At 44.5% G+C, this 27,707-nt stretch overlaps 1 protein-coding gene across 1 annotated transcript; it reads left to right on the forward strand.

Annotated features, from left to right (window-relative positions):
- On the forward strand, positions 1 to 27,707 carry LOC143809609 (solute carrier family 22 member 20-like). Its single transcript, XM_077292656.1, has 10 exons — positions 1 to 530; positions 1,368 to 1,471; positions 11,887 to 12,041; positions 12,131 to 12,299; positions 12,703 to 12,826; positions 14,850 to 14,965; positions 15,190 to 15,404; positions 16,275 to 16,383; positions 19,580 to 19,783; positions 27,255 to 27,707. The coding sequence occupies exons 1-10, from the start codon at positions 156 to 158 to the stop codon at positions 27,337 to 27,339; spliced, it is 1,656 nt and encodes a 551-aa protein (XP_077148771.1). The 5' UTR covers positions 1 to 155; the 3' UTR covers positions 27,340 to 27,707.

A 27,707-nucleotide genomic window follows, 5' to 3' on the forward strand; every position in this document is an offset into this window, starting at 1 on the left:
ACGTGCAAGGAAAAGAAAGACCAGAAAGACTGAAAGATCTCCAAGGCTAGAAGTCAAAGTAGATCTCGTTGGAGTCCTCTTGCCCGTAGAGGAGTCGTCGAAGGAAGGACCAACCATTCACCATATAAGTGTGACAAGATCTGCATGGCATCCACATGGCTTTCAATGATGTCCTTGAGTCCTTAGGTGGAGTTGGCTGTTTTCAGATACTGCACACCATCCTGTTATTAATACCAGTGGCTATGTTATCATGCCACAATCTTCTTCAGAACTTCACGGGTGCAGTGCCTGAACATTACTGCAAGCTTCCATCTACGAACGTCCTAAATAATAAAAATAAAACACATTTAATTAAACAATTTACTTCTTTGGATCAAGATCAACAACCCTGGAGATGTGTCCAGTTCCAAAAGGCCAAAGATCTGTTATTGACTTCAACTAGCAAAGCAATGGAAGGAAAGAATATAGAATATTGCAAAGAAGGGTGGACATATGACCAAAGTATCTTCTCCTCAACCATTGTAACCGAGGTATGTCTCCTAAATACTCATGGTTACACTTTAACATTATTTATAGTCACAACTCGAGTTTGCCTAATTTAATCCATTTTATTCAAGGCATATGTTTTCTCCAGTAGGTTTATGCAGGGCATCCAATACAATCCTTTTTATTCCATGCTCGGTCTTTTAATGACAAATCAGCTGGTTATAAAAATGACTACACCAGTCATAGATAACAAAATATATGTATTTATAAGTTTAATAAAAATTATAGATATATTATTTATTAGATTTTTTTACCTGTTCTTCACAGCGGTTGGAAGGACACATATACAGTAATTACCAACATAAAAATATCATTATTATATTTACGGTATTTTAATTTTACATTAGACATATTTAGCACAGGTTAAGTGTTATAGAAGGGAAGATTAACTACATTCATAAGATTCATGAGCAAAGAAGCAGAAGCCGCGACTGTCCAAGAACTTGATCCTAGAACTTTAAGTAGTTGAAATTGGCATGACGTTGGTAGAGCTGATACATTTGTCCATCATGAGTTAATCCTTGGGTATAAAAAACCCTATCCTTGGGATAAGCTTTGGATCACTTATTAAAAATGTCCAGAATGTGACCTATATAATAAAAGAAAGTCAGTGCTAGACAAGAACTGGATACCGCAGCTCATTGTGGTTTTAGGACATGTTCCTGTAGCTGTGTAATTCTATGCTCTGCTCCCATATCCTAAAAAAATGGCCAGAACTGAATCTATCATTAGCGTTAAAGACCATATTAACAATAATAAAAATGTTGTAAATTTTAACCTCTAGAACTGCATAGTAATGATTTATTCCCTTTACTTTGCAGTGGAATTTAGTTTGTAACCAAATTCCTTTGAGACAAGTAGCCCGTTCCATCTACATGACCGGTGTACTTTTAGGAGCACTCGTCTTCGGTACTCTTGCCGATAAGTAAGTTCATATTCTCTTCTTCAGACTATGGTCTGTTCATCTAGTTTCTGGTTACCCAATTACAGTGGTGTGGTTTTTTAAGTATCTTTGTAGAACACATTAGCCCTATGTTAATGGACAGTAACATGTGAAGACATCTGAGGCTGTGCAATGCAGCGGAATTTGATTGCTCTTCAAAGTAATATTACTGTTACAAAACTGTGAATCCATAGAACGCTTATGGTCAATTACAGATACATGTGAAGAAAGGGCAGCTGCGACCAATAGGGGGTGATATTCTTTTTTCCATACTTTATTAATACCATATCTCATGAACACATTGGTTATACATACGCATAGATTTTTACATAACTATTGAAGCAGGACGGGTGCGCGTCCATTTTTATCCCATCATATTCTGTTTTTATCATTGCATACATGTTACAAACACACACGTTAGAAACAAATTAGGCTGCTTTCACACTAGCATCGGTATGGGCCCGTCGCAGTGCGTCGGCACGACGTACCGACGCATACTGTGCAAAAAATGCCCGACGTGAGCAGCGGAAGCAGTCGTACGATGCATCCGCTGCCCCATTGTAAGGTCCGGGGAGGAGGGGGCGGAGAAAATGGCGGTCTCGACGCACTAAAAAAGTTACATGTAACTTTTTTTGTGGCGGCGGTCCGCCAAAACACGACGCAACCGTCGCACGACGGTTGCGACGTGTGGCACTGCGTCGCAATGCGTCGCTAATAAAAGTCTATGGAAAAAAAACGCATCCTGCGGGCAACTTTGCAGGATGCTTTTTTCTCCACAATGACGCATTGCGACGTGCAGTGCCTGACGCTAGTGTGAAAGTAGCCTTACACATACTTTACGCACACATTAAATGCATACATTACACACACATTACAAACACACACACATATGTCATGATCTCAATGGCAAGAGAACATAGCATCAGCATATATAGGAACTAGCTCTTGGAAGATGGGAACTGAGCTGACCATGAACTAAACCTAACACACAACTAGCAGTGGCCGGGTAGCATGCCTACGTTGATTCTAGATGCCCAGCACCAGCCGGAGGACTAAATAATGCTAGCAGAGGAAAATATTAGTCCTAGCTCACCTCTAGAGAAATACCCCGAAAGGAGACAGAGGCCCCCCACATGTATTGGCGGTGAATTAAGATGAAATAACAAAACGTAGTATGAAAATAGGTTTAGCAAATTTGAGGTCCACTTACTACATAGCAGAAGACAGAAAGAACACTTTCATGGTCAGCTAAAAACCCTATCAAAACACCATCCAGAAATTACTTTAAAACTCTGGCATTAACTCATAACACCAGAGTGGCAATTCCTGTTCACAAGAGCTTTCCAGACACAGTAACGAAACTACAGCTGTGAACTGGAACAAAAATGCAAAAACAAACATGGACAAGAGTCCAACTTATCTAGTAGTTGTCTAGGAGCAGGAACAAGCACAGAGAGGCTTCTGATAACATTGTTGACCGGCAAGCAACTAACAAAGCAGCAAGGTTATATAGCGACTCCCACATCTTGATGGGAACAGGTGAACAGAGAAGATGAAGACACCAGTTCAATTCCACCAGTAGCCACCGGGGGAGCCCAGAATCCAAATTCACAACAGTACCCCCCCTCAAGGAGGGGGCACCGAACCCTCACCAGAACCACCAGGGCGATCAGGATGGGCCCTATGAAAGGCACGAACCAGATCAGAGGCATGAACATCAGATGCATTCACCCAAGAATTATCCTCCTGGCCGTATCCCTTCCACTTGACCAGATACTGGAGTGTCCGTCTGGAAACACGAGAGTCTAAGATTTTCTCCACAACGTACTCCAACTCACCCTCAACCAACACCGGAGCAGGAGGCTCAACGGAAGGCACAACCGGTACCTCATACCTGCGCAATAATGACCGATGAAAAACGTTATGAATAGAAAAGGATGCAGGGAGGTCCAAACGGAAGGAAACAGGGTTAAGAATCTCCAATATCTTATACGGGCCGATGAACCGAGGCTTAAACTTAGGAGAAGAGACCCTCATAGGGACAAAACGAGAAGACAACCACACCAAATCCCCAACACAAAGCCGAGGACCAACACGACGGTGGCGGTTGGCAAAAAGCTGAGTCTTCTCCTGGGACAACCTCAAATTGTCCACCACCTGCCCCCAGATCTGATGCAATCTCTCCACCACAGCATCCACTCCAGGACAATCCGAAGATTCCACCTGACCAGAGGAAAATCGAGGATGAAACCCCGAATTACAGAAAAACGGGGACACCAAAGTGGCAGAGCTGGCCCGATTATTGAGAGCGAACTCCGCCAATGGCAAAAAAGCAACCCAATCATCCTGGTCAGCAGACACAAAACACCTCAGATATGTCTCCAGGGTCTGATTAATCCGCTCGGTCTGGCCATTCGTCTGAGGATGGAAAGCGGACGAAAAAGATAAATCTATGCCCATCCTAGCACAGAATGCCCGCCAAAATCTAGACACGAATTGAGTCCCTCTGTCAGAAACGATATTCTCAGGAATACCATGCAAACGAACAACATTTTGAAAAAACAGAGGAACCAACTCGGAAGAAGAAGGCAACTTGGGCAGAGGAACCAAATGGACCATCTTAGAGAAACGGTCACACACCACCCAGATGACAGACATCTTCTGAGAAACAGGCAGATCTGAAATAAAATCCATCGAGATGTGCGTCCAAGGCCTCTTAGGAATAGGCAAGGGCAACAATAATCCACTAGCCCGAGAACAACAAGGCTTGGCCCGAGCACAAACGTCACAAGACTGCACAAAGCCTCGCACATCTCGTGACAGGGAAGGCCACCAGAAGGACCTTGCCACCAAATCCCTGGTACCAAAAATGCCAGGATGACCTGCCAACGCAGAAGAATGAACCTCAGAGATTACTCTACTGGTCCAATCATCAGGAACAAACAGTTTATCAGGTGGGCAACGATCAGGTCTATCCGCCTGAAACTCCTGCAAGGCCCGCCGCAGGTCTGGAGAAACGGCTGACAATACCACTCCATCCTTAAGGATACCTGTGGGCTCAGAGTTACCAGGCGAGTCAGGCTCAAAACTCCTAGAAAGGGCATCCGCCTTAACATTCTTAGAACCCGGTAGGTATGACACCACAAAATTAAACCGAGAGAAAAATAATGACCAGCGCGCCTGTCTAGGATTCAGGCGCCTGGCGGTCTCAAGATAAATCAAATTTTTGTGGTCCGTCAATACCACCACCTGATGTCTGGCCCCCTCAAGCCAATGGCGCCACTCCTCAAAAGCCCACTTCATGGCCAAAAGCTCCCGATTCCCAACATCATAATTCCGCTCAGCGGGCGAAAATTTACGGGAAAAGAAGGCACAAGGCCTCATCACGGAGCAGTCAGAACTTTTCTGCGACAACACTGCCCCAGCTCCGATCTCAGAAGCGTCGACCTCAACCTGAAAAGGTAGAGCAACATCAGGCTGACGCAACACAGGGGCAGAGGAAAAACGGCGCTTAAGCTCCCGAAAGGCCTCCACAGCATCAGGGGACCAATCAGCAACATCAGCACCCTTCTTAGTCAAATCGGTCAATGGCTTAGCAATATCCGAAAAACCAGCAACAAATCGACGATAAAAGTTAGCAAAGCCCAAAAATTTCTGAAGACTCTTAAGAGAAGAGGGCTGCGTCCAATCACAAATAGCTTGAACCTTGACAGGATCCATTTCAATGGAAGAGGGGGAAAAAATATATCCCAAAAAGGAAATCCTCTGTACCCCAAAAACACACTTAGAACCCTTCACACACAAAGAATTAGACCGCAAAACCTGAAAAACCCTCCTGACTTGCTGGACATGAGAGTCCCAGTCATCCGAAAAAATCAGAATATCATCCAGATACACAATCATAAATTTATCCAAATAATCGCGAAAAATATCATGCATAAAGGACTGGAAAACTGACGGAGCATTTGAAAGACCAAAAGGCATCACTAAATACTCAAAGTGGCCCTCGGGCGTATTAAATGCGGTTTTCCACTCATCCCCCTGCCTGATTCGCACCAAATTATACGCCCCACGAAGGTCAATCTTAGAGAACCACTTGGCCCCCTTTATGCGAGCAAACAAATCAGTCAGCAACGGCAATGGGTATTGATATTTAACAGTGATTTTATTCAAAAGCCGATAATCAATACATGGTCTCAAAGAGCCGTCTTTTTTTGACACAAAGAAAAAACCGGCTCCTAAGGGAGATGACGATGGACGAATATGTCCCTTTTCCAAGGACTCCTTTATATATTCTCGCATAGCAGCATGTTCAGGCACAGACAGATTAAATAAACGACCCTTTGGGTATTTACTACCCGGGATTAAATCTATGGCACAATCGCACTCTCGGTGCGGAGGTAACGAACCAAGCTTGGATTCTTCAAAGACGTCACGATAGTCAGACAGGAACTCAGGAATTTCAGAGGGAATAGATGATGAAATGGAAACCACAGGTACATCCCCATGAGCCCCCTGACATCCCCAGCTCAACACAGACATAGCTCTCCAGTCGAGGACTGGGTTGTGAGATTGCAGCCAAGGCAATCCTAGCACCAAATCATCATGTAGATTATACAGCACCAGAAAGCGAATAATCTCCTGGTGATCCGGATTAATACGCATAGTTACTTGTGTCCAGTATTGTGGTTTATTATTAGCCAATGGGGTGGAGTCAATCCCCTTCAGAGGAATAGGAGTCTCCAAAGGCTCTAAATCATACCCACAGCGTTTGGCAAAGGACCAATCCATAAGACTCAAAGCGGCGCCAGAGTCGACATAGGCGTCCGTGGTAATAGATGACAAAGAGCAAATCAGGGTCACAGATAGAATAAACTTAGACGGTGAGGTGCAAATGGAAACAGATTTACCAAGCTTTTTAGTGCGTTTAGAGCATGCTGATATAACATGAGTAGAATCACCACAATAGAAACACAACCCATTTTTCCGTCTAAAATTCTGCCGCTCGTTTCGGGACAGAATTCTATCACACTGCATACTCTCTGGCGACTTCTCAGTGGACACCGCCAGATGGTGCACTGGTTTGCGCTCCCGCAAACGCCTATCGATCTGAATAGCCATTGTCATGGACTCATTCAGACCCGCAGGCACAGGGAACCCCACCATAACATCCTTAATGGCATCAGAGAGACCCTCTCTGAAAGTCGCCGCCAGGGCGCACTCATTCCACTGAGTAAGCACAGACCATTTACGGAATCTTTGGCAGTAACTTTCCGCTTCATCTTGCCCCTGAGATAGGGACATCAAAGTTTTTTCTGCCTGAAGCTCCAAATGAGGTTCGTCATAAAGCAACCCCAAGGCCAGAAAAAACGCATCCACATTGAGCAACGCAGGATCCCCTGGTGTCAATGAAAAAGCCCAGTCTTGAGGGTCGCCCCGGAGCAAGGAAATCACAATCCTGACCTGCTGTGCAGGGTCTCCGGCAGAGCGAGATTTCAGGGACAAAAATAATTTGCAATTATTTCGAAAATTCTGAAACCCAGATCTATTCCCCGAGAAAAATTCCGGCAAAGGAATTCTCGGCTCAGATACAGGTGCATGACAAACAAAATCTTGCAAATTTTGTACCTTCGTGGCGAGATTATTCAAACCTGCAGTTACACTCTGAAGATCCATTACAAACAGGTGGACACAGAGCCATTCAAGGGTTAAGAGGAGGTAAGAAGCAGCTAGACAGCAATCAAGGGCTAGACAGCAAAACTCTGAAGGGAAAAAAAAAAAAAAAAAATTTCCCTTAAACACTTCTCTATCTCCTGCTTCAGCCCAAACAATTAACACTTTGTGGGCCGGTCAAACTGTCATGATCTCAATGGCAAGAGAACATAGCATCAGCATATATAAGAACTAGCTCTTGGAAGATGGGAACTGAGCTGACCATGAACTAAACCTAACACACAACTAGCAGTGGCCGGGTAGCATGCCTACGTTGATTCTAGATGCCCAGCACCAGCCGGAGGACTAAATAATGCTAGCAGAGGAAAATAAGTCCTAGCTCACCTCTAGAGAAATACCCCGAAAGGAGACAGAGGCCCCCCACATGTATTGGCGGTGAATTAAGATGAAATAACAAAACGTAGTATGAAAATAGGTTTAGCAAATTTGAGGTCCACTTACTACATAGCAGAAGACAGAAAGAACACTTTCATGGTCAGCTAAAAACCCTATCAAAACACCATCCAGAAATTACTTTAAAACTCTGGCATTAACTCATAACACCAGAGTGGCAATTCCTGTTCACAAGAGCTTTCCAGACACAGTAACGAAACTACAGCTGTGAACTGGAACAAAAATGCAAAAACAAACATGGACAAGAGTCCAACTTATCTAGTAGTTGTCTAGGAGCAGGAACAAGCACAGAGAGGCTTCTGATAACATTGTTGACCGGCAAGCAACTAACAAAGCAGCAAGGTTATATAGCGACTCCCACATCTTGATGGGAACAGGTGAACAGAGAAGATGAAGACACCAGTTCAATTCCACCAGTAGCCACCGGGGGAGCCCAGAATCCAAATTCACAACACACATACCACACATTACACACTAATTACATATTAATCCTCAAATGGAAGGTGGAGGAGCACAAGGTCTCTAACATCCACCAGCTCTGTGATGTCGTCATGGAGGAGTGGACGAGGATTCCAGTGGCCACCTGTGAAGCTCTAGTGACCTCCATGCCCAAGAGAGTTATTTTTATTATTATACATTTTTACAGCGCCATTTATTCCATGGCGATTACATGAGAAAGGGGCAAATATAGACAAGTACAATAAACATGAGCAAAACAAGGCACACACAAGTACAGAAGAAGAGAAAACCCTTCCTGCGAGGGCTCACAGTATACAGGGGATGGGTAAGGATACACAAGGAGAGAGTAGAGCTGGTCGTGCGTTGGTTCAGTAGACTGAGGATCACTGCAGGTTGTAGGCTTGTCGGAAGAGGTGGGTCTTCAGGTTCTTGTTAAAGGCATCCATGGTAGGCAAGAGTCTAATTTGTTGGGGTAGAGAGTTCCAGAGTATGGGGGAAGCACGGGAGAAGTCTTGTACGCAGTTATGGGAAGAAGAAATAAGAGGGGAGTAGAGAAGGAGATCTTGAGATGATCGAAGGTTGCGTGTAGGTACGGTAAGTACCGGGAGACCATGTCACAGATGTATGGAGGAGGCAGGTTGTCGATGGCTTTGTATGTCATAATTTGGATTTTGAACTGGAGTCTCTGGATGACAGGAAGCCATTGAAGGGCTTGGCATAGAGGAGAGGCTGGGGAATAACGGGGAGACAGGCGGATAAGTCGGGCAACAGAGTGTAGGATGGATTGGAGTGGTGCCAGAGTGCTAGAGGGGAGGCCAGAGAGTAGGAGATTGCAGTAGTTGAGGTGGGAGATGATGAGGGCGTGCACTAGTGTTTTTGTGGTTTCATGGTCAAGGAATGTACGGATCCGGGAAATATTTTTGAGTTTGAGTCGGCACGAGGAGGCAAAGGCTTGAATATGTGGCTTGAAAGAGAGGGCAGAGTCGAGGATCACTCCGAGGCACCGAGCATGCAGGACTGGGGAAAGTGAGCAGCCATTGACATTGATGGATAGGTCTGGTGGAGGGGTAGAGTGAGATGGGGGAAAGATGATGAATTCTATTTTGTCCATGTTCAGTTTTAGAAAGCGAGTAGAAAAGAAAGCTGATTGTTGGATTTTGGTCAGTAGGGAGGTGAGGTCAGGTCCAGATAGGTAGATCTGCATGTCATCGGTATAGAGATGATACTGCAAACCATCGGATTCTATGAGCTGTCCCAGGTCGAAGGTGTAGATGGAGAAGAGTAGAGGTCTGAGAACTGAGCCTTGGGGGACACTGACAGACAGGGAGCAAGGTGAGGAGGTGGTGTGGGTGAGGGAGACACTGAATGTTCGGTCTGTTAGATATGATGAGATCCAGGATAGGGCCAAGTCTGTGATGCCAAGAGATGAGAAAATCTGTAGAAGGAGGGAGTGGTCCACAATGTCGAAGGCAGAAGACAGGTCTAGGAGAAGGAGGACAGAGTGCTCTTGGCAGTTAGTAGGTCGTTGGTGACTTTAGTTAGGGCAGTTTCAGGTGAGTGATGCGGTTGGAAGTCAGATTGTAACTGGTCAAAGTGGGAGCAGGAGGAGAGGTGGGCAGACAGTTCAAGATGAACATGCTGTTCCAGTAGTTTTGAGGCACAAGGAAGAAGAGATATCAGCTGACAGCTAGACACAGAGTATGGGTCAAGGGAGAGCTTTTTGAGGATGGGTGTGATTGAGGCATGTTTGAAGGATGAGGGGAAGACACCATTTGTAAGTGAAAGGTTGAAGAGGTGTGTTAGGGTTGGGATGAAGACTGTGGCGAGGTTAGGGATGAGGTGGGATGGAAGCGGGTCAAGTGTGCAAGTGGTGAGATGTGATCTTGACAGGAGGGTGGAGAGCTGATCTTCTGTGATGGTGAAGAAGCTGGTTGTGGAGGGACAGGGCTGAGCAGCTAAGAGGGGAATTGGGTGCTGCGGGCCGCAGCTTTCTCTGATCGTATCGATCTTTTGCTTAAAGAAAGTGGCAAAGTCTTCAGCAGAAATGAGAGGAGAGGGAGGAGGTGCTGGGGAACAGAGTAGAGAATTTAAAGTGTTGAAAAGCTGTTTAGGGTTGTGAGGCAGGGAGGATATGAGAGATGAGAAGTAAGTTTGTTTTGTGGCAGTGAGTGTGGACTTGAAGCTGGTGAGGGACTGTTTGTATGCGATAAAGTGCTCAGCAGAGCGGGATCTCTTCCAACTCCGCTCAGCAACCCTAGAAGCCCATCTCAGTTCTTTGGTCAGGCTGGTCAGCCAGGGCTGCCTGTTGATTGTACGAGTTTTGCTATGCATGAGCTGGGCGGCCGAATCAAGTGTTGCTGTTATTGTGGGGTTATAAAAAGTGTCAGCAGCATCTGTGTCATGAAGGGAGGCTATGTCTGTAAGAGGGAGAAGGGACTCAGAGAGAGATTGTAAATTGAGGTGTTTGAGATTTCTGTGAGAGTGGGTGAGTTTGTGGAGAGGGGGTTGCACACTAAAAGAGAAGAGGGAAGAGAATGTCAGTAGGCTGTGGTCAGACAGGTGGAGGGGTGAGTTAGTGAGATTAGTAAGGGAACAGAGGCGAGTGAAGATAAGGTCCAGTGTCTGACCATCTTTGTGAGTGGCCACGAAGGACCATTGAGTGAGGCCAACGGAGGCAGTGAGCGTTAAAAGTTTAGAGGCAGCTGGGGTGGAAGCATCAATGGGGATGTTGAAGTCACCGATGATGATAGTGGGGATGTCAGCAGAGAGGAAATGAAGTAGCCAGGTGGTGAAGTGGTTGAGAAAGGTGGAGATGGCTGGTTCTGGAGGGCGGTAGATGACAGCCAGCTGGAGGTTGGAGGGGGAATAGATGCAGTCAGAGTGCACCTCAAACGAGGGAAGAGTGGCAGAGGGTGGTAGTGGAATTGGGGTAAAGGAGCAGGTATCGGACAGGAGCAAGCCAACTCCTCCACCACGTTTGTTGCTGGGGCGAGGGGTGTGAGAGAGATGTAATCCGCTATAAGAAAGTGCAACTGGAGAGGCTGAGTCAGAGGGGGTGAGCCAGGTTTCAGTGATGCCAAGGCAGGAGAGTTTGTTGGTGATAAAGAGGTCATGGATAAACGACTGGGCTGGATGAATATGGGTTGAGGTTATCATCATTGCGAAAATGTGTAGAGGATCGTGGCAGGGGGTTAGAAATGAGTGTGGGGATGTGTTGAGGAGGGCCAGAATTTGGGGATTAAGGCAGTGCTTGAAAATAATGGAGGCCACACAAAATATCCACACTTTGGGCACAATTTGTCCATTTTCACTAAGGAATGTACTCACTTTTGTTGCCAGCGGTTTAGACATTAATGTCTCTGTGTTGAGTTATTTAAAGGACACACCGAATTTACACTGTTATACAAGCTGTATACTGACTACTTTACATTGTATCCAAGTGTCAGATCTTCAGTGTTGTTCCATGAAAAGATAAAATATTTACAAAAATGTGAGGGGTGTACAAACGTTTGTGACATACTGTACACACAAGATGTTATAGCTTTCATTTATGAATCAATCCAAAAATGATTTCCTAGTAGTAAGTGATTGGTTCTGAAGTCTGCTCCGATCAGGATTGTCTTTCTTTGGAGCGTCGTATAGTTTTGGAGCCTAGGCACATTGGAGGAAATTCTGGTGGGCTAACAAGCCACAATATTTATTCTATCTTAAATGAGGCCCTGGGGTGAACCACAGCAGGTGAATCTACAGAGTAACCGACGCCTTGGTTTTCATAGCACGTTTCATCATGGTGATTTGTCTTGGTGTCATAGACTGGGCAGAATGGAGATCCTCACATGGTCTTACCTTCAGATGGGAATAGCTGGAAGCTGTGCTGCCTTCTTACCTACATATGATGGCTATTGTGCTTTCCGCTTCCTTTGTGGTGTGGCATCATCGGCTATCTCTGTGAACAGCATCTCCTTAAGCAAGTATCCTATGATGACAGTTAAGGAGTTAATAATTAGCTATAGCATTTATATACACTTCTTTTTACTCATTTCACTTATTTTGCAGTCTTAGAGTGGATGCCCAAGCGTGGACGGACACTGGCTGGAAATTTTTTCGGCTTTTCCTACTCAGTGGGACAAATAGTTTTAGCTTCTATGGCGTACCTGATCCGAGACTGGCGATGGCTTCAGTTTGCAGTTTCTGCCCCTTTCTTAATCTTCTTCATTTATTCTTGGTAAGCTCTCAGTTAAAACTAGTCCCCATGAGAGGGTGGGAGATTAGGAAGTTGAAATAGTTAACTAATAATGATAAACGAACGTGCTCAGAGAACGTCTTATCCGACCATGCTAGGGTGTCCTCCGAGTATCTCGGACGTGCTCGTATGTTATGTTCCAGTCCCTGCTGCTGCATGATTTGTGGCTGTTAGACAGACACAACACATGTGGGGATTCCCTAACAAACAGGCAACAGCCACAAATCATGCAGCCGCAAGGACTCAAACATAATATCCGAGCACGCCCAAGATATTCGGGGAACACCCAAGCATGGTCAGATAAGACGTTCTCTGAGCACGTTCGCTCATCACTATTGACTAACTCATTTTTACACTTATTCATCTCTTCTATCTCTTGGTTCAGGTGGCTACCTGAATCTGCTCGATGGCTAATTCTTCGAGATGACCCTCATAAGGCTCTGAAGCATTTAAGACAGGCTGCTCGAATCAATGGAAAATGGATAGAAGGAGAGAAATTGACAGCAGAGGTAAAATATGCAATGTTTTGGCAGGGTATAGAATATAACTAGGACAGTCACACAATCTTTTATGCAAAATTGTATTGTAATGTTTCATGGGAAATAAGCATGAATAAGTTCAAGGACAATATCTTGTATATATTGTGGATATGATGTGGATTTTTTGCTGATTATCCCCAGCTACCTGCAGTAGTTCCACTGTAGTTCTTCATCAGAATCCTTGCGTGTTACATGTAGATTTTGTTGCGAATTGTGTTGGGAATTTCACATTATTCGATGCAAGATTAAAAACTGTAAAGCATTCTGCACAAATAATTGAAATGCGACACATCTTAAAATCCGTACGGCAGGTCAATCTATGAGCGGAAATTTTTTAAAATCTCATGAAATTAGCTGGTACTGTATGATGCTGCAGCTTTTCCGCACGCCAATGTGCATCCATCCTTTGTTTTTTTGGCCTTTTGGCTAAGATCAAGTGTGGTATCTTTCGAATAGACGGCTTTTAGCTCAGGCCACCCTAGTGGATTGATACGGTGTGGTTGTTAGTATGCCGATTGGCTTTTATAGTCATCCGGTAGAAACCATGGCCCCCCATGATCGACACCATTAGGCCGGGTATGTTTGAAAGCCCCAGGAGTGGTGACCTTGCGGTGCCATAATTCAGTGAGATTGGGAGCCCTACTTGAATTTTGGCACATTTGCACAGTACTTCAAATTTTTACACTTAGTTAAGCACACACCCTTGCTTTTTGGCAAGGATGGGAGAATTTTTTAATTCCTGGTTGGGGGTTCGTTCAGCTTTACACTGAAAACACTTTCCACTGTTTATTAAATTTATTTTTTTTTCATGGGTGTCCTGCATCAAGGACTTCTCGGGATATGGTTCCCTTATGGGTTCCCTCGTGAATGATGTAGAAGGGAGTGTGTGACCATCAGGTTCCACTTCTCCCTGCACAACCCCCAGCTGCCTTCCCTTGGGAGATTAGCCAGTCTAGATTGGCTCCTGGTTTCACTTGGGTGGCAACCGGGAACATTTTGGCTTTCCCTGAACTTCGGCAGAAGAGAACCATTTGTCCAGGTCCCTCGCCGTGACCTTCTGGCTCAGAGGGATAGGAAACGATTTATTGGGGGTCCTCCACCTTTCGCATTCAGCTGCGATAGACCACATCCTTGTAAATTGTTTTTTTATGTGGCACATTTTTCAGAGCACCTAGGTGAAAAAAGCACAATCTTGGGATTTTAATTAAAAAAAAAAATTGGGTACTGATATTTGCATAGGAACATGTAGTCTGGTGCTCTTTCCTATATTGATGAATAAGCAATATGCAGATGGACATTGGCCAGACTGAGCCCGAAAGGACATTCTTTTGGCATTTGTGTAGTGATTAGGATCTATGAAAATGGTAACAAGCTTATTACTGGTGTCGTCGCCACATAATGTGGGACGTTCTGAGATGTTGTATTTGCCTCAAATTAAATTTTAAAATTCAAATATGTGCACGGAGGAGCCACGCTGATACACTGAGCATCAAAGCAGATCTCTGCTTATTACATCATATATACATATAGACATTCCTTGGACTTTTATTGTAGCAATATAATTGGCTCAGCTTATCTCTAAATATCTGCTGGCATTAGCATACATACGTCTCATTGGCTGAAGGTAATACTGTGTACAGCCAGCTGAAGAGGTAGGTGTGTTTCTACTCTTTAGGTTTTGTTTCTCCTATTCTCCTATGTCTTCTCTGTCTGTTAAACAAAGACCTTCCTGAGGGACCTATTATCACAAAACTCACATACTGGCTCAAACTGCAACTTGGAAAGCAGGAGAGAATATAAATGTATAATATGCACAATAAAGATAAATATAAATCCTGCTCTCACCAATGCACAAACATTGATTGTAGTGCAGAAATACAATGTGCATTTAAATTTGCACACATTTTAGATCAGTTTTCTGAATTTCTTCAATATACAGTATTTTTGATCATTTCTTTAACCATCTTCCCTATTCTTCATGCTCCGTCCACAGATGCTTTGCTCTGAGATGCAGAAAGATATTTTTATCATCAGAACCTCACACTCGGTGTTTGACCTTGTCCGCACTCCGGCTATAAGGCGAATGTCCTTCTGTCTAGTTCTAGTTTGGTAAGTTGATGCTGATCGGGGGTAATTCATTTCTACAATCCAATGTGTTATGTGATCTTTGATGATGTTATTGGAAAGTATATCGTTCCGTTCTATGTACTGTATGGCAAAAGAGCAAGTGGAAAAATAATGTAGCCGATAGATAGAGCCACTACCATTACGTATGTGCTAAATATCCAAACTAAATTTATTACTATAGATAAATCCTTTTTTTTTAACAATAGGTTTTCAAGTAATTTTGCTTATTATGGGCTCAGCATGGACCTTAAGAATTTTGGACTGAACGTTTTTCTGGCCCAGGCGCTCTTTGGCGGTGTAGAAATGACGGCAAAAGTGATTGTGATGTTGGTGATGACGTTTGTGGGAAGACGAGTCATGCAGTTTGCGTCCTTGTTTCTAGCTGGAGTAATGGTGCTATCTTACAGCTTCACTCCTCAAGGTAGGGCTCGGTGCAGACCGCCGTGTATTCTCTCATCCGAGAGATTCCGGTCTATTGTGCAAATCACACACTGGTCAGAGATTGATCAGAGCATGATCCGATTCTCTTGGATGAGGAGAAGATGGAGAAAAAAAGTCACCATCTCCCCCATTCTGTTAATGAGCGGAAATCGGACTGCACTCAGATGTCATCCGATTGCAGTCTAATGTTTTCCACACAGTCATTAACTTGTGTGATTGACATGTGCACGGCCCTATAGAATAACATTGTTCTGCGTATGATCCGATGTTTTGTCGGATCGCACAAGGACCAAAAATATGGCCCTAAAAAAGATTGCTTGCCTGTTATTCCCCTCCAACAATAGTTAAAGGATTGTTGTCTTTTATATGTTACACTCTATTATTGGGTTGAATCCAAAAAGTTTGATATATTTTGCATCCCGTTGACTTAGGCTAGGTTCACATTTGCGTTGTTGGGCGCAGCGTCGGCGACGCGACGCAACCAACAACGCATGTACACAACGCAGCGTTTTGCGACGCATGCGTTGTCATAAGATCCTACAGATCGGGACTTTCGGCGCAGGGAAAACGCTACAAGTAGCGTCCTCTGCGCCCTGTCTTGTGCGTCTATATGACGCATGCGTCGTAAAACGCAGTACAACGCATACCGGCGCATGTCCATGCGCCCCCCATGCGTCGGTATGCGTCGACGATGCTGCGCCCAACAACGCAAATGTAAATGTAGCCTAAAAGTTACATTATATCTCCGCTGCCAAGTGTCTTGTTTCTACAACTACATAGACTACATGGTATACATAGCATTATATACAGTATACATACACTGTACATAGTATATACTGTTCTCTTGCAGAAATGCTGATGGTGTGCACAGTCCTGGCTGTGACTGGGAAGGCTTTTCTGGCTTGCTCTATCACGTGCATGTATCTGTACACCGGAGAACTCTACCCTACAGAGATCAGGTGGGTTTGCATTAAATTTTTCATTATTAATTATTCATTTTGATTTATAGCTTTGATTGCAGCACTGGTTGAACAAATCAGATATTATCTACTAAAGCTGTCATGGCTTATCTTGCATTTGTGCTTTTACATATCGGCCTACTACTGTCATCCATTCCTTTGATATTGATGACTTATCCTTAGGAAAGGTTATCAATATTAGGCCGGGGTCACACTAGGCATATGAAAATACGGTCCGTTTTTTACGGCCATAATACGCAGAAATGTCCCCAAAATAGTGATCCATATGTCATCCGTAGGCAGGGTGTGGCAGCGTATTTTGCGCATGGCATCCTCCGTATGTAATCCGTATGGCATCCGTACAGGGCATCCGTACAGCGAGATTTTCTCGCCGGCTTGCAAAACGGACAAACAATGGATCCATGGGCTAAAATATCATGAAAACATATATACAGTATATATATATATATATATATATATATATATATATATATATATATATATATATATATATGTATATATATGTCAGTGAGACACACATATATATATATATATATATATATATATATATATATATATATATATATATATTTATTTATATTTAATACAGCGCTAGATAGCTTAAAAGTCTGTAATTCAATTGCCGGCTTTTGCTTTCTCCTTCCCAAACCCGACAGGATATGAGACATGGTTTACATACAGTAAACCATCTCATATCCCTTATTTTTTTACATATTCCTCATTAATAAGACTAAAAACATCTGCCCCCAGCCACCCCAGAAAAGGCACATCTGGAAGATGCGCCTATTCTGGCACTTGGCCACTCTCTTCCCACTCCCGTGTAGCGGTGGGATATGGGGTAATGAAGGGTTAATGTCACCTTGCTATTGTAAGGTGACATTAAGCCAGGTTAATAATGGAGAGGCGTCAATTATGACACTTATCCATTATTAATCCAATATCCGGATGTGCCTTTTCTGGGGTGGCTGGGGGCAGATGTTTTTAGCCGGGGGGGGGGGGGCAATAACCATGGACCCTCTCTAGGCTATTAATATCTGCCCTCAGTCACTGGCTTTACCACTCTGGCGGAGAAAATTTTGCACACAGACACTTGGAACATTACTAATGAGAAATATATAAAACAAAAAGGGATATGAGATGGTTTTTCTGTATGTAAACCATGTCTCATATCCTGTCGGGTTTGGGAAGGAGAAATGAAAAGCTGGCAATTGAATTACCGGCTTTCCTGCTATCTAGCGCTGTATGAAATATAAATATATATATATATGTGTCTCACTGACATATATATATATATATATATATATATATATATATATATATATATATACCCCTATACTATGTGTAGACATTTATTCTACCTATTCTATTCTATTCTGTCAGTGTGGTTTTACTGTACACCGCACTGAATTACCGGCTTTTCTATAGAACACCGCTGCGTATTTCTTGCAGGTCACACTGATGGTCCGTGTGTAATCCGTATTTTTGTCGCCCCCATAGACTTTCATTGGCGGATTTTTTGCGCAATACGGTGACAAACGCAGCATGCTGCGATTTTCTACGGCCGTACAAGACCGTAAAATACTGATCCGTAAAATACGGCACATAGGAGCTGGGCCATAGAGAATCATTGTATCGTGTGCAATCCGTATTTTCTGCGCCTCTCATACGTCCGTAAAACTCGCTAGTGTGACGCCGGCCTTAGATGGATGTGGATCTGACACCCGGCGGCCCCATATGTCAGCTGTTACCAGCTCTGTATCACATCACAGCTCTGTACACCATCTAGTGGCTGCTCTTGGGTACTGCAGATTAGCTCCTATTCAGGTGAATAGCAGCTGATCTGCAGCCACTGTACAGAGTACGGAGTGGTGGTGTTTAGGCACTGTAAACAGTTTGTATCACAATCAAAATGGGGTAATGATAAATGATGTGGAACACACTTTGCATTCAAATAAACAAGAGCTCTGACAATATCACAAATGTGTAATTGTGTGTATGAAAATAATTGAGAAATCTAAACTACATTTTTTGAGAATTAAACAAAATATTAGGTTGACTCTCAAAGTGTTAGTTAAATAATATATATATTATATTTTATTTATCTATTATATATATTACATATTATATATTATTATAAGTATTATATATATATACTTATTACTATTATTATTATTTATTTATTTATTCTTTAGTTTATCACTTTTTCCACTGCAGCTGGTAACTGCTCACACTATTCTACATATTTTCCACAGCTGTCAGGTTCTGACATCAGCCGTTTCTTATTGATTTTTCACCTCCCGAATTTAAATCTGACAATGAAAATGTTCAGTTGTGTTTTGTTTCTATGATATCAAGGAGTTTTCATTTTGCTGCTATATATAATTAATACATAAAAGTTTCAGTACTTTGAAACATTATTATTTTTGCAGATATAAAGATGCAGAACATGTTGTATAATTATAATTGATAGATGCGTTGGGTGTCAGCTCACATATACAGGTGACCTAAGGATAGGCCATCAATGTCATAGTAGTGGATAACCCTTTAAAGCGGGGATTTCCGGATGTAGCATCTTGTAGGGAACCTATAGACGTGTTAATTAGAGCTACGATGGATTTTGTCCGGTTGGGCACATAGAGAGCTGAGTCACTAGAATTCGGATTCACCCGATGAGGTCACCTTGCCGCTGGTGGATGGCTTATACGCTTTTTGATCAAAATTGTTAACTAAGTTACTCAGGTTTTTATGTTTAGACCAAAAGTGCAATTCATTAATCACAGTAGAGTATATGTATATATGTATGTGTTTATAGAGAAAATGCCTTGTTGTACATGTTGTCCCACCTGTAGATATTAGTTTTTAGAGCAGGAGGAGCTCTGCAGATTCAATAGAACTTTGGTTGTATTTTTTACTTAAATTTCAGCTCTTTTTATGCTTAGGAGTCCAGTGGGCGGTGCTATTTAGTGATGGACAGTGATGTCAGTATGCACAACCATATATGGAAAACTGACAATCATTGAATAGGACCGCCCTCTGGACTTCTAAGCCTGAAAAAAAATGCAGATAAAATACTGAAGCTCTGTATTTGCTCAGCTCCTCCTGCAGATCAGACACAATGGTTATTGTGGTCCCTTTAAGTACTAATGAATGTATTATTCCTCCTTGTCCCATGCAGGCAGACTGGGATGGGCTTCAGCGCTATGAATGCCCGCCTGGGCTCTGCAGTGGCATCTGTTTTGCACTTGACAGGGGATTTTTCAGCGACGATCCTTCCCATGCTTTTTGGCATCACTCCCATAATTGCGGGCTTCTTCTCCTGCTTTCTGCTGGAGACCAAGGACTCTTCATTACCAGATACCATTAATGAGGTTGAATACAGGTAACATCTTCTGCTTTTATTTCCTTAATCTGCAGATTGCGTCATCCTTTCTTTTTCTAATTAGTCTAAAGGTTGAGTACGATATTAGGAAAATGGGTCTGTTGTGTAATGGCTGCATCTGGTATTGCTGCCCCGATTCAATGAGACCATCGTTTTGCAGGACTGTTATGATGAAAAGTGCATTAGGTTAAGAGGCACCAAATTCGTGGTTGGACTAAAAGGCACGTGTGAGCTAGTCTGGCAGTGATAATCTCCTGCTGATAAAACACTCATTGTATTGAAACAACAGCCCACAGCCTAATAAATGACACATCATTGGGATCAGTGTCCCTATCCCTACCTCATATTACATAGCAAAAAACTGCTGGCAGATTCTCTTTAAGAGGACTATGGCTCCTCATGACTTTGTCGCTTCTTCCAGCTGGCCAGAAATGTCACTCCAATACATTTCTGCCATAATTCATGTCACTATTGTGGAGTAAATTATGGTGAATCTGCTGGCAGGGCTCGCCTGTGTCCTTGCTTCACTTTTTAAAAAAGTTTGTGCATCAGGAAGTCGCAACATTTTTGCTTAAAAAATTTGCAAAATTTGAAATCGCTTTGGTGAAAATTGTTTGATGGATTTGATCCTTTTTTGATGATATAATATGGCTTCCAAGTTGATTACAGCGGCCCTCTTAGAGGCATCCCCAGCCCCCTCATGTCATAATTTAGACAGCATTAGCCCTTTTTCATGCATAAATCCACAGGACAATACAGACAATTTGAGAACATTCCTCCTTCCTACCAGGATATGGCAATGAGATCCTACAAATAAAATATTAGCGTACGTTCAAGCAGCCGTGCACTTAGAATATGAAATCCAGCTACATGTAAAAAAAGATAAAAAAAACAATCAGTGGGAAAAAATCTGCAGCAAAAAACGAGTTAAAAATATGCATTTTTCACGCTGCGTTTTTCCTACCAAGATTTGCAGAAATTGTACAGAAATTTTCGCACGAAACACTCAATGTCTGCATATACCCTAAAAGTCAGGAGCAACTCAGAATTATGAGGGATCGCTCCTATTTCTTGAAAACTGTTCTGCTTGTCTGTAATTAGACATGGATTAGTCTTGACAACAGTCAGTAAGCTCAGAAAGGAGATACCTAGTCTCCATAACGTTATAGCAAATTTTCACACACACAAAAAAATCCAAACATTTTTGGTAATGAAAGAACATTGGCATTGGCAATCAAATAAAACTTTTTTTTTTTTTAAATGACAGGGACCATTTACCTTCGATTATAGAGTATCTTATGTTGATGGAAAAGCTATTTTTAATTTTTATTCCATAAATCAATAGCACACGTGAAAATATTCAACTTTGTAATATATCTTATCAGAGAAATGTGCTTCTTTCTCCACATTGATTTATCTTTCACTTTCAATTCATGGTAAAATCTGTCTTCAGTGAAGACAGATTTTCCAATTACTGAGATAGGAGATGACAGTTGGTGCCTTTACAATGTAATGGAGAAAGGAGCAAGTTCTCCTGAAACAACACTTAAGGTACCTTCACACGAAACGACGCTGCAGCGATAGCGACAACGATGCCGATCGCTGCAGCGTCGCTGTTTGGTCGCTGGAGAGCTGTCACACAGACCGCTCTCCAGCGACCAACGATGCCGAGGTCCCCGGGTAACCAGGGTAAACATCGGGTTGCTAAGCGCAGGGCCGCGCTTAGTAACCCGATGTTTACCCTGGTTACCAGCGTAAAATGTAAAAAAAACAAACAGTACATACTTACATTCGCGTCCCCCGGCGTCCGCTTCCTGCACTGACTGACTGACTGAGCGCCGGCAGTAGCAGGGTACAGCGGTGACGTCACCGCTGTGCTGTGCTTTCACTTTCACTTTGCGGCGCTCAGTCAGTGTGGGAAGCAGACGGCGGGGGATGCGAATGTAAGTATGTACTGTTTTTTTTACATTTTACACTGGTAACCAGGGTAAACATCGGGTTACTAAGCGCGGCCCTGCGCTTAGTAACCCGATATTTACCCTGGTTACCAGTGTAAAATATCGCTGGTATCGTTGCTTTTGCTGTCAAACACAACGATACACGGCGATCGGACGACCAAATAAAGTTCTGGACTTTCAGCAACGACCAGCGATATCACAGCAGGATCCTGATCGCTGCTGCGTGTCAAACACAACGATATCGCTATCCAGGACGCTGCAACGTCACGGATCGCTAGCGATATCGTTACAAAGTCGTTTCGTGTGAAGGTACCTTTAGAATTCCTTATAAAACTTTATGATCAACAACTCCCATCTCTTATCTCAGTAATGGGAAAATCTGTCTACACTCGAGACAGATTTTATCCATTGGTAATTTTGAGAATGAATGGTCAGTCCAGGAGGAAAAAGAAGCAGAATTCTCTGATAAGATCTATTACAAAGTTGCTTATTTTCATGTCTACTCTTGATTCATGAAATAAAAAATAAATAAAATTAAATAAAAAAATAAAATAAAAAAATAAATAGAAAATAAAATGACGCTTATGGAGCGCCCCCACACCGCCGCAGGGCCGAGGGGTACCCGGAGCCGGGCCTCTGGGATCTCAGTCCTGGGGTTGTCACGGTGGCTAGACCCGGTCCGTGGCCCTGTCTGTCAGTGGGGGACGTCCGGTGCAATAAGTGGTGTTGTAACGGTGCAGCTGTGAAGTGCAGGTCGCGATAAATAATGAGGACACCAGGTTGCAGTCTCTTTACCTCTTTACTGAAGATCTCTGGGTCCTCAATCCAGAATACGGCTCACCAGGCTGTGCAAGTCCGGCCGGTCCAATGACACTTCCAGAGTTCTCTTCACAGGAGGAAATCTGTGCCTTCCCCCTAGCGCTATGTGTTGTAGTCCTTCCCTGCTGTGCTTACGGAAAGTACCCCACAACTGTTGTGTCTGTTTCTGATGTTCCCTCACAACTCGACTAGATGATGTTCTGCTAATCCTCCGTCCCTCCCTGAGGTTCGGGTAGGAACGGCACCCGTTTGACGGGTAGGCCTGGAGTTCTTCCGGGACCCTAGAGACGCCCCTCTCCCACAATTGCCTCCCAAGACTTCATAGGTGATTTTGAGTTAGACAGCCCGCCTGAGACTGACTGTCCTGCCGCTGTTTGGAGTATTGCTTGAAGCTGAATGTTGTTCTACTCCCTCGGCGTTCCGGCCACCGGTATTGCGCCTCAGTAGGATGTTGCTTCGGTCTTACAGCACGACTCCTACTGGTATTTCTCCTTTGCGTGATCCCGTTTCTCACTCAGCACAATCTATCTCTCTTCTAATCCTTTCTTGGGCACCGCCGCTACCCGGAGCAGGCACGGTCCCGTTACGTTCGTTCTCGTTGCCAAGCCTCTGTCAGGATCCCACCCCTGACAGAGACCCTACTGTATCTTCCCCTACAACACCCTCTGCCACAAGGTGTTGCCTGGTTCCAACCCAGTCAGCTTTCTGATCTAACTTCCTGCCTGACCCCCAGTTTACCCACTATGGTGGGGAGTGGCCTAATGAATAGCACCCTTAGCTCCCCCCGGAGGCCCGGCTGTGAAATGTATTGGTGTCTGTGATACCTGATCAGATGAACTCCTTCAGTGCCATCGGACGCACCATAGCTCCCCATAGTGGCGGAGCCACAGTACTGCAACGACCAGGACTCTGGGGCGCTGCACTCCCCCCTGGTTAAACACAGTACTCCGGGACTGAGAAGAAAACAACAATACAAGTTTAGCAAAAAGACATACAATTTTTGTTGAGTGCAAATAACAATACGTATACTTGAACAAGCTTCCCTTTATGGGAGGTGAGAATACTTGAACGTTACAAAACATGGTTAAACATTAAACATTATAAATTACAGGCTATAAATAACTCCTGTTACCCAACCGGGTATTCTACTAAGTGCAAAAATTGCTGAACAATACTTTAACATTGCCTTTAAGGACATACACTCTGTATCCACCAAAGACCTTCCTATAATCACATTATAAGGTAAATTAACTTTTTTCATTCTCCTTCTTTGAATCTGCAGGACCGCCTGTCCTATCGGCACCAGACCTACTGCCTCTCCTTTCTGTTACAGGACCGCCCCGTTCAGCCAGGGCCTACTGCCTTTTCAACTACTATACACAGTATAGAACATAACATTACTTTCAGTTTAAGAGCACTGAGCCATCTCTACATGACTCCTATGAGGACTCAGGGTTTACCTTCTATCCTAACTATCTATCAACATTATCAAGCATTTTCTTCTGAACATTAAGCCTTCTCATTATCTTTCTTTCTATCATGCATGCTGGACTCCACGTCTATCCCTACGGGTCCACTGCATCCTTCTTCTACCTTTCACCTTTTTACTTCTCAGAGCACATCATCAGTATTTCTTCACATTTAACTAATTAAACACATATAACTTTCTCGTACAACATTATCATCACTTTTCTCTCATCAACATTATTGCTACTTGTCTTAAGCAATATTTCTATCGAAATGCGGCAAATGAACATCCCCTTTAAGAGAGGACCAAGTCTCTGTGAGGTAGCGTATTTTCTCAAGCTACCAGTCCATACTCAGCAAAGGTTCCAGTGCGGTATCTTCGCAAAGAGTCATTCTTTAAGTAAAACCAGTAGGGAGCGCCTTTAAGAAGGTGCAAACTATATACAGGAAAAAGTTTGTATCATGCACGGTCCATGATTACTGCAGTTCTTTCAATCTTTGTGCAAACTTGAAGAAAAGTAAACAAATAACAGGGATCCCGGGTCAACAAAGGGATCCATAAGGAATTAACCCTGGACGGGTTTAGCAAACAGTAAACAAACAGTTAAACAAAGAGAGAACTATTTACATTTTTAAAGCAATCATGCTTACTCTTTCTGCGCAGCAGGTGGTTTCCTTCCGGGCCTCACCAGGCCAACGGGCCGCGCTGCCTCACCAGGAAGTGGCTCTGGTCCTAGCAACGACAAGATCCCCCGCCGTGATGTTCTTCTCACCGAGGATCCTGCTCGCCCCCACGGCACATGGTGGGTCCGGGTTCTCTGCTGCTCTGCCGGGTCAGGTTCTTTGGCCTTTTCGGCGGGAGGTTCATCATCAGCTGTTTCAGCGGCGGCCTGGAGCGCAACGCATCGCTGGACGCCCCGTGCCATCCAGCCAGCTTCGCCTGTTGCTCTCCTCCACCGGGTGTAAGTCACGGCATCACCGGGCTCCAGGTCGCGAGCAAACCTTCCTCCGCAGTGCTCGACCTCCTTCCGGTCCACGTGGACTTGTAGCGGCTCCCCGATCTCCTGGATAACCCCTCTTCCATATCGGGGGTTGAAGGAGACCACTACACCCCAGTGGGACGAGGGGATCTCCGCGACGGTGGTTAAATCGATCTGGGCTGCCGGTTGCGGTCGGTTCCGCCATGCAGCCATCAAGCGCCGCAGGTGCTCGGCCTCTGGCATAATCTTCAGGCCTTGTGTTTGCAGCTCACCTTCAGCCGCGGCCGGGTCAGGAGGAGCAGGGGACACCGGAGTTAAACGGACCTCCGTGGGTTGGCCCAGCCGAGCAAGCACGCGGGCCTCGGCCTCCACGCGGCGCGCTAGCTGGCGGGCCTCGGCTGCAGCTACACACTCCGCCGACGGCGGCAAGGGGGATCGGCCCATCGGTAGCTCCGTAAGGGTCAGCTCCCGCAACGCTGGCGCATCTGGGGCTGTGTCGGGCGGTGCAGCCTCAGGCTGGATCGGGGCAGTCCCACGCGGTGCTCTCGGTGTCGCCATCTTTTCTCCTCCTTCGGTGTCCTCTTCCCGCGGTCTCTTTCGTGGGCGGCCCCGTCTCCATGGTCTCCACCCTCCAAACAGGATCAGGAGGTGGACCTCGGCCGTTGACGGACACGTCCTCAGGACCAGGAAATGTTTAGACTGGGCGGCCATTGCCCTTCGCGCTCTCTAGCTTGTCTACGCCCACTCCATGCCCCTCTTCTTCTCCTGCGCCTCTCCTCAGCGCTGCAATGGCGGCGGTTTTGGCGGCAAGTGGCGCAGCACACAGTCTTTGCAATAAAGTACAGTCCAAGCACAACAAATCACAGTTCCAAGGCACACATGACCTGATTCTTCAGGCTTAAGTAGATCCTGTTCGTGACGCCAAGTTGGAGCGCCCCCACACCGCCGCAGGGCCGAGGGGTACCCGGAGCCGGGCCTCTGGGATCTCAGTCCTGGGGTTGTCACGGTGGCTAGACCCGGTCCGTGGCCCTGTCTGTCAGTGGGGGACGTCCGGTGCAATAAGTGGTGTTGTAACGGTGCAGTTGTGGAGTGCAGGTCGCGATAAATAATGAGGACACCAGGTTGCAGTCTCTTTACCTCTTTACTGAAGATCTCTGGGTCCTCAATCCAGAATACGGCTCACCAGGCTGCGCAAGTCCGGCCGGTCTAATGACACTTCCAGAGTTCTCTTCACAGGAGGAAATCTGTGCCTTCCCCCTAGCGCTATGTGTTGTAGTCCTTCCCTGCTGTGCTTACGGAAAGTACCCCACAACTGTTGTGTCTGTTTCTGATGTTCCCTCACAACTCGACTAGATGATGTTCTGCTAATCCTCCGTCCCTCCCTGAGGTTCGGGTAGGAACGGCACCCGTTTGACGGGTAGGCCTGGAGTTCTTCCGGGACCCTAGAGACGCCCCTCTCCCACAATTGCCTCCCAAGACTTCATAGGTGATTTTGAGTTAGACAGCCCGCCTGAGACTGACTGTCCTGCCGCTGTTTGGAGTATTGCTTGAAGCTGAATGTTGTTCTACTCCCTCGGCGTTCCGGCCACCGGTATTGCGCCTCAGTAGCATGTTGCTTCGGTCTTACAGCATGACTCCTACTGGTATTTCTCCTTTGCGTGATCCCGTTTCTCAGTCAGCACAATCTATCTCTCTTCTAATCCTTTCTTGGGCACCGCCGCTACCCGGAGCAGGCACGGTCCCGTTACGTTCGTTCTCGTTGCCAAGCCTCTGTCAGGATCCCACCCCTGACAGAGACCCTACTGTATCTTCCCCTACAACACCCTCTGCCACAAGGTGTTGCCTGGTTCCAACCCAGTCAGCTTTCTGATCTAACTTCCTGCCTGACCCCCAGTTTACCCACTATGGTGGGGAGTGGCCTAATGAATAGCACCCTTAGCTCCCCCCGGAGGCCCGGCTGTGAAATGTATTGGTGTCTGTGATACCTGATCAGATGAACTCCTTCAGTGCCATCGGACGCACCATAGCTCCCCATAGTGGCGGAGCCACAGTACTGCAACGACCAGGACTCTGGGGCGCTGCACTTATTCTTTACAGTTAGCAAATATACACATAGCAATTAAACTAGGATAAAAGTCTGGTCCAGGGATCCAGGGATGAGGTTGGAACATCAGACATTCGATTATATGAAATGCTACTTAATTAGTTCTGAAGAACACGTAATAACTTAATCTGTTCCATCCTCAGGCACAGAGATATTTCATTCGAGGAAGAAGAAATAGAGAATGAAAAATGGATTAATAAGATCTACTTAAAGGAAATCTCCTTGTAATTGACCAGTGTTGTGAACCCGAAGAGGAAGAACTTTGGCTTCATGGAATGATTGGACTATCCATGGTGGAAATGGCAGACTTTCAGTCGAGCATGGACGAAGTATCTACGGTTATCCAGTATTATATATATTATATACGGTAGCTGCTGCTAGGGAGTAATATAAATTACGTTGTATATTGTATGTATTTATTCAAAGAATATTTGTTCAATTGAAATTAGCACTTTTTTTATTTTGTTTTTAATTTTTTTATTAAATATTTTAATAATGTAAAGTGGCATGGAATAAATGGCGCTAGAATAATAAATAATAATAATAAGGACAAATTAAAAAATAAATTGTGTCTTTATTAATGAGGAGAAAATAGA

Source organism: Ranitomeya variabilis, chromosome 2 (genome assembly GCF_051348905.1).
Source record: "Ranitomeya variabilis isolate aRanVar5 chromosome 2, aRanVar5.hap1, whole genome shotgun sequence".
In the NCBI taxonomy this organism is placed as follows: Eukaryota; Metazoa; Chordata; class Amphibia; order Anura; family Dendrobatidae; genus Ranitomeya; species Ranitomeya variabilis.

Excerpts from the sequence above, each read along its gene's own strand:
- LOC143809609 (XM_077292656.1), top strand. The coding sequence starts at position 156 with ATGGCTTTCAATGATGTCCTTGAGTCCTTAGGTGGAGTTGGCTGTTTT. Across the intron at positions 16,384-19,579 it reads CTCTACCCTACAGAGATCAG|GCAGACTGGGATGGGCTTCA; the intron begins GTGGGTTTGCAT and ends TGTCCCATGCAG. Across the intron at positions 19,784-27,254 it reads ATTAATGAGGTTGAATACAG|GCACAGAGATATTTCATTCG; the intron begins GTAACATCTTCT and ends TTCCATCCTCAG.